Consider the following 7,998-nt stretch of genomic DNA (forward strand, 5'->3'; position numbering starts at 1 on the left):
TTAAACCAAATTGAGTAGATAACAGATAAAAAAATTCACTCCATTAAGAATTAGTGAATAAGGCAAAACCTGGGAAACCGGTGGAGCGATCTTTTTCAGTGTAACTAAAAAGAAAATTTACAAAAACAAACAAGACAATACAAACAACAAGAAGCATTTGGTTTGAAACTGACAAGGACATAAGTGGGCAAACCAAGGAATGTGTAGATACCCTTGAGGTTTCGGCAAATAACCAAGGACTGGCTGTACTATGATTGGATCCACGTGCAGCTGAGCAGGTACCTCATATTCTTCTCTGACTCGATTCATGATGAACCTGTTTAAAATCTTATTCTTGGTTTTCATCTGGCAACTCACCAGAGAAGAGGTTTCATTAAACCAAGGGAATTCTCTACTCTGCTGCAAAACCCTGTCTAAGAATGAAATCTCCTTGTTCTCCTTTGCCCTTTCTCATCAGGAACACCGAAACTATCCATACAATCCATACAAAATGAGCACAAGTGCAACACTTCAACAACTACCATTGATAATCAGTGGATCGGTCGAATTAAACCCTGGACCAGCTTCGAAAGTGAAATATCCATGTGGCGAATATCAAAAAGCTGTCACTACAGGTGCTTCCATCGCTTGTGACCTTTGTAATCAATGGTTTCACCGCAAATGTTCATCAATGAGCGACCAAATTTACAATTGTCATGTTAACGAGGAGAGTTTGGAGTGGCTTTGTCCAGGTTGTGCACTGGCAGATATTTCGAACAGTCTCTTTGACACCTCAATCTCTTCTTGCAGTTCCGCTTCAAGTATTGAAAACAATCTTCTAAAGAAAAAAGTCAGTAAGCTTCGAATTGTTATCTGTAACTTTCAAAGTATTTACAACAAAATGAAAATTTCAAATTATGCATTACAAATATAGACATTTGATTGGGACTGAAACACATATCTTGTAACATTCTTAACTCTGAGCTTATCCCAAAAACAGGCTATCAAATTGTTCATCGGTGTGACCGTAATGATGGGTACGGAGGCGTTATCATCATTGCAAAGGAATCTTTGATCACTGAACCCATAAAGGCTTCTAACAGTCATCAAATAATCGCTGTAAAAGTGGAGACATTCCAGAAGCCCATAATCATCTCATCTTGCTATCGATCACCAAACAGCTCAATTCAGGAAAACAATGACCTTGTCCAATCAATAAACAACCTGTCCAAAAAATTCAAATCAAACCCTCAGTTTATCGGAGGAGATTTCAATCTACCAGATGTTGATTGGGAGTCATACACAATTACTGGATCTCAATACCCTCAAGCACTGAATGAGCAATATCTTGAGGCATTTGACATAAACAGTCTTTCCCAAGCTGTCAATTCTCCAACCAGACAAAAATCTATCTTAGACCTACTCATTACCAACAGACCGTCCTTCATCAAAAGCTGCAGACCAACACCAGGTTTTGGAGATCACCAGACAGCTGTTCTTGCTGACGTTTATTGCCACCCTAAAAGACAGCGACCTGTACAACGAAAAATCTACCTCTGGAACCGTGCTAACTTCGACCAGATGAAGCAAGATGTAAGACAAGCGTCAGACCAATTCTTGGAAAACGAAACAACCGATACACCGATCAATAACTTGTGGTTAAAATGCAAAAATATCATTACCACTGCTCAAGAAAGCAATGTACCGTGCAAAAATTCAACTAAACGATACAACCAACGGTGGTTTAACCAATCATGTAGACGTGCCGTTCGAAAAAAGCAAAGATTATATCATAGATACAAACGCACAAAGCAATCAGCTGACTGGAACAAATACATAAAAGCTGCAAAGAAAGCAAGATTGACTTGTAAACAAACTTGTGATAAATTTATCAACGACAATTTTTTATCAGAACACAAATCAAATCCGAAAAAAGTTCTACAGTTACATCAAATCTAAAAAGCAGGATAATATCGGAATCACTTCTTTGCTCTCAAATGGAAATACTTTTACTGATGACACTCAAATTGCAAAAATCCTCAATAATCAATTTCTGAGTGTTTTGTCAGAAGATGACGGCCGAACACCAGATATAAAAGAAATACCTGTCCACCCATCAGTGAATTAGAATAACATAAAATGTGTTCAAAAATTACTTTCAGAGCTCAACCCCAGCAAAGCTAATGGACCAGATCAAATTTCCACCAGAATTTTGAAGGAGTGTGCTGATATAATAAGTAAACCCCTTACTCTCATCTTTCAAGCTTCGCTGAAGCAATCAAAAATTCCAGATGACTGGCGCAAAGCAACCATTACCTCCGCTATATAAAGGCAACAACAAAAGCAGATCAAACCCTGAAAGCTACCGCCCTGTGAGCCTAACATCTGTACTATGTAAAACACTCGAACACATATTCACAGTCACCTAATCAACAATTTAGAGCAGCAAAACATCCTCACTGACCGACAACATGGATTTAGAAAGAAACGATCCTGTGAGACACAATTAGTAAAAACTGTTAATGATCTAGTCAAGATATTGAATGAAAAAGGGCAAACTGTGCTATACTTTTGGACTTCAGTAAACCCTCGACAAAGTTTGTCACCGCAAGTTACTTTTAAAGCTAAGCTTCTATGGAATCAAAAACAATTTGTTGACTTGGATAGAGGATTTTCTCAGTAACCGAACCCAAAAAGTACTCGTTAGAGGCGTAGAATCACCAGAGGGAAAAGTAACATCCGGAATCCCACAAGGATCGGTACTGGGACCCCTGCTGTTTAGTAGTATAGTATTGTTTAGTATATATAAATGACATATCACTAGCAGTCACATCCTCAGAGATAAGTCTTTTTGCTGATGACGCTCTACTTTACAAATCCATCAAATCAATCAAAGATGCCAGAGATCTGCAAAATGACTTGAACCACCTTACCCAATGGGAAAAGGACTGGTCCATGGAGTTTAATGCTGACAAATGTAAAGTCCTGCGATTTACAAATAAACACAAAAACACTGAAGAAACATATTCAATCCATGGCTACAATCTCGAATTGGTAAAATCAGCTAAATATCTAGGAGTGATCTTGGATAGCAAATTAACATTCAACAAACATATCACAACAACGTCTGCAAAGGCTCATAACTGTCGACATTTTTTGCAACGAAATCTTTGAATGTGTGACAAGGAAGTTAAACTCCAATGCTACAAAACCTTTGTACGACCCATAATCGAATATGCATCAATAGTATGGGACCCAGTAGGAAATCTAAAACTCAATCGACACATAGAGTCTGTACAACGAAAATCAGCTAGATGGATTTCTAATCAATGGCAACGAGAAGCCTCTCCAACTAGTATGATTAAGAACCTTGACCTGCAAACATTGGAGCAGAGGCGTACAGTCAAGCGCTTAACATCTCTCTACCAGTTTCACCTTGGAATCAAGTTCATGCCTCCTAATACCATTAAACCTCAGAGATGCAATGATCTTCGATTTCAGCCAATCCAAGGTGCAATTCAACGGTATAAGGAGGCATTACCTACTCCTTACCCATACACAATCAAAGAATGGAATATGCTTTCAGCTGGTCTGGTTAATGCTGAGTCGTTAGATATATTTAATGATAAATTAGTGGCCTTCCTCAAATAGATTATTTTCTTAATAAGTTTGCTTCAAATCTCAGTGTTAATTAATCTTGTCTTGTCTTATCAAGTTTTCAAAATTCTTTCAGTGATGCGTGAGGTCATATAACTTCTTTCTGTAGTTTTTTCCTCAATTCAACTTGCAATCTTAATTTTTCAATTTATCTTATGTTTTATATATTAGTTAATAAATGTTTTTACTCAGAATTGTTTTTATCCTTCACATATTTTTATCGTTCACATTTTTAGCCTTTTAGTTTGTTTTCAATGTCAATACGGCCATGTAGCTCTTTTTGGTAACCAATTAAATTCCTCAGTAATCTAAGTTCTTTTTTCTGCAATATTCAATTACCTCTTAATCCAAAGTGGTTGCCTTTTTATTAAATTCTAGATTTTATTATATTTAGACAGATTTTATTTTATTACCATTTTATTTTACATTCAGGAAATTGTACGTATGTACCCTCTGAATTATTGAATAAAAGTAGAAGAAGAAGTACCGAGCCTACCGATGCGTCGGCAGGGTCCTGTTTTTTAGCTATATCTAACATACATCGTGTACATGAAATTTACACCCTTGAAACTCTTGAGATTCAGAAACCCGCTGGAAGGAATTGGGCCAGTTCCAGAATACACCTTTCCAGTAATTAAAACTCCCCGGAAATAATAATGTTACTACTCCACCCATTGTGTATAAAATTGTTTGCAGTTTGGGGCAAGATAAACGAATCTGTCTTTGTCTGGGAGCTGAAGGGAAAGTGGGTTTTCAGCTTTTAACTTGTGATAGCGATCTTTTTTTTTGGCAAAAAATTTGTTCAGGGTTAGAAATAGCCTGGAGATCCATGCTATGATTTCTTATTCTATATACTGATCGTACGCGCGTTTGGTTTAGCAACGCGAACGCAAACTACCGATGTCTAAACTTTTCAATATATCTCCAGAACTAACAGACTTTTTGAAATTCTGTAAAAAGGTTCAAGTTCCTGAATAGTTTTACTATTTTCTGTGAAAAGATCATAACCATCAGTGAAATACTCGTTCATCTATTTAAGATTGAAGACAAAAATTATCGAAGAAAAATAAACCTTGAGCACAAATGCTTTTTTAAACACTTTTTTACACCGAAAAACAAATAACCTTCCCCCCCTCAAACATTGAAGAAGCCTCTACTAATTAAAGTAAATGAGATAAGATAAGATAAAACCTTAAAATCAACCAGAATTTACAACCTTTTGTCCAAAGCAAAAGACGTGCTTTTCCCGTCGCCATCTTGTATTAGAATGAGAATTATTTTCGGTTCCAGTTCACATGGAAATTTTTTCATCCAATCAGATTGCGCAATTTCACTTTTGCTTTCTCTAGTCCAATAAGACTGCAGGATTTGAGTCATGTGACATCTCTATTGAAAAATAGAGAAAAAACCCGCACAAAATAAAATAGAAATACAGGGGGGACACACTAGTGGCTACAGGAACTGAAAGCAAACAACTAAGGCCAATATTTTTGGGTTTTCTGAAGGACAAAAGGTATAGGAAGCTTTACTGAAGGAGGGATAAGGCTGGAACTATCTATTTAAAAGATATGGACAAAAAATGGCACTAAATGGCACTTTTTTGGGTGATAATTAAGATTTTACTTAGAAACTTTAATTCTCTTACCCCCGTCCTGCCCCCCCCCCTGATATGAGCAAGGAAATCATGTTGAAAATTACTACTGAAAATTTCAGATCAAAACAAACAAAAAAAGCTGGAAAAAGCTGGTTTTTGACTGTTTCTGATCCTAAGGTGCTTATTTTTATCATTTTTCCAGGATAAAAACATTTAAAATGTCTTCGCTGACGGATCAAACTGAATATCTACGAAAAAAGAAGGAAGAAATCCTTGCCAAAAAGAAAGCACAAGAAGAACAGAAAAAGCAGGGAGTAAAACCTGAATCTACGGTTTCCTTTGCTAATGATGGGAGTTTTTTAGAAAAATTCAAATCCATACAAAATCAAACCAAAACTCCAGACATTAAAAAAGAACCGCAAAGTACTGCTGCACCGATGGCATTTGCGAATGATGGAAGTTTCATGGAGCGTTTCAAAGCTATGCAGGAGAAGGGTATCAAGCAGGAGCCTGACTACCAAAAGATGGAGAATGTGAAGCCGGCAATCAGTAAAAAGACATCTAGATTCGATCAACGACCTTCATCTACTTCAACATCCGCCCAAATAATGTCTTCAATCCAGAGGCCTGCCTCTGTCTTTGAAGATAACGGTATGTCCAGATTTTTCTTTATTTGTTGTTGTTTCAGGCTAATATGTGAGATACAAGATGTTGTTTTTTTTTGCTTTGATAACGATTTTAGATAAATTCACTCTTACTCTTCTAGATACAAAAGCTTTATCTTTGGTATTTCAATCACATTTTATTTTAACTTTCCTTTTACTCTTTTGTGCTTAGCTGTTATGTGAAGCAGTTTTTGCAATCTTCAAATGAAAGTGAACAAGATTATGAGGGGGGGGGCTAAATCCAAGTAATTTTGCACTTTTGATGAAGGCTTTGAGGAAGAACTTTTAATGATGGGTCCATATTTTGAATGTTTTCGATTGCTTGTTCCGTCCTCAAATTGCATTTTTGTTGAAACCCAATTAGGCACAAAAGAGTAATCATGCATTTCTTCCCATTCTTCTTTTTTGTACTTGATGAAAAGGAGGTATAAGTTTTATTTAGCACCCACCCAACCGCCCCAAGCCGATGATTACGAAGTAGCACGCGAGTTGGCGGAGAAAGTTCACAACGAAGGAAAACAAGCTGAAATGATCGCGCGCATCCAAGGAAGAACGAACCCAAAATACAAGTAAGACTTTTTATTATGATCATAATTTCTAGAGCCCCCCTTAGGAAATTCATCTAAAATTTCACACCCCCCCCCCCTTAGAAAATCAGTATAAATGAAACGATTGTACAAGAGTCATAATTCAAGGAAGATCCCCCTTACTTATCTAAGAGGACCCCCCTTAGTGATTAGACCCCCCCCCTTAACTGGCAACCCCCCTTAGGAAAGTCATACTTTTAACACCCCTTTGCTTTTGGTTCATCAAAACCCAAGACCTAAATGTAGGGGGTAGAAACTATGATGATCTATAGTATCTCTGTTTTAAATGGCTGGTGAACTTTTTTTATGCATTTTCCCCAATTGGTAAAATTTATCTGAAACAAGAATGCTTGTGACTTTTGATAGTCCGATTTAATTGCAAAAAATGTTTTTGCTTCTTTTAGAAAATCAAAAACGCTATATTTGAATGTATTTTCCATTGAAAACTTCGCGATTTTTAGCGGTTTAATTTGCGATTGCAAAGATTGAGCTTTTTTTATACTTATGCTACAACGCAAGGTCAAGAAAAAAGTTAAATTTCAAGGCAAACGGAAAAGTCATTCGGAAGATATGGGACCTGAAATACCCATTGGTTAGCATTTTTCTGTGAAACATCAAATCTCCAAATTTTAATAAAAACGGGGGTAGTGATGATAAAACAGTTTTTCAATCATATATTATAACACATTTTACGATCTTTTTACGATAATGACCTCATAGCCAAACTGTGCATAGTGTTTTGGGAATTAGCTTACTTAAAAATAACAAAGAACAAATAAGTTCAATGTGTCTTATCGTTTCAATAAAAACAATCAAATTTGTTTTGAAATGATACCAATAACGCCAATGCAGCAACACTGTCTTAACACTTTCCAACTTTTAATTGGACTGTTCAAAAAAGACAACATAACCCCCGTTTTTAGTAAAGATTTAGAGATTTGATGTTTCACAGAAAAATGCTACCAATGGGTATTTCGGGTCCCATATCTTCCGAAGGACTTTTTTGTTTGCCTTGAAATTGAACAACCTTCTTTGCCTAAGGCTGAACTACCACTAGTTTAAAAATGAACGTTATAGCATAAAAAGAAAAAAAGCTCAATTTTTGCAATCGCAAATTTAACCGCTAAAAATCGGGAATTTTTCAACAAAAAATACATTCAAATATAGCGCTTTTGATTCTCTAAAACAAGCAAAAAAAAATTTTGGAATTATATTTCACTATTAAAATTTACAGACTTTCTTGTTTCCACTGCCAATTATATCTGGACAGACTTTAGTGTGTATTTGTGTAGTTAAACCCAAGGTGTGAAATTCCATTAGTATTTTTCTGAGTGGAGAAAGATTTTTGGCTTTTTTGGACCTACCCCGGTGGNAATAAATTGAAATAATAATATAAATTCAAAATGGCGGATGTTTATTTATTTCATGAATGGAATGGAATCGAAAAGAACGAAAAAACGAGTAAGAGTTTTCAGCACATTTTATAAATTAGCATAATTTTTTGTTCACAGACTTC

The 7,998-nt window shown here is 36.0% G+C and overlaps 1 protein-coding gene across 1 annotated transcript; it reads left to right on the top strand.

Annotated features, from left to right (window-relative positions):
- Positions 1 to 5,881, top strand: LOC136799402 (SURP and G-patch domain-containing protein 1-like; the record flags this gene model as incomplete). The annotated part of the gene is given in 2 exon segments (XM_067056115.1): positions 1 to 278; positions 5,433 to 5,881. A coding segment is annotated over 1 exon segment (433 nt), but the record flags the coding sequence as incomplete, so codon positions are not given.
- Between the last annotated feature and the right edge of the window lie 2,117 nt (positions 5,882 to 7,998).

The sequence above is a fragment of the Clytia hemisphaerica genome, unplaced genomic scaffold (assembly GCF_902728285.1).
Source record: "Clytia hemisphaerica strain Z4C2 unplaced genomic scaffold, Clytia hemisphaerica genome assembly, whole genome shotgun sequence".
In the NCBI taxonomy this organism is placed as follows: domain Eukaryota; kingdom Metazoa; phylum Cnidaria; class Hydrozoa; order Leptothecata; family Clytiidae; genus Clytia; species Clytia hemisphaerica.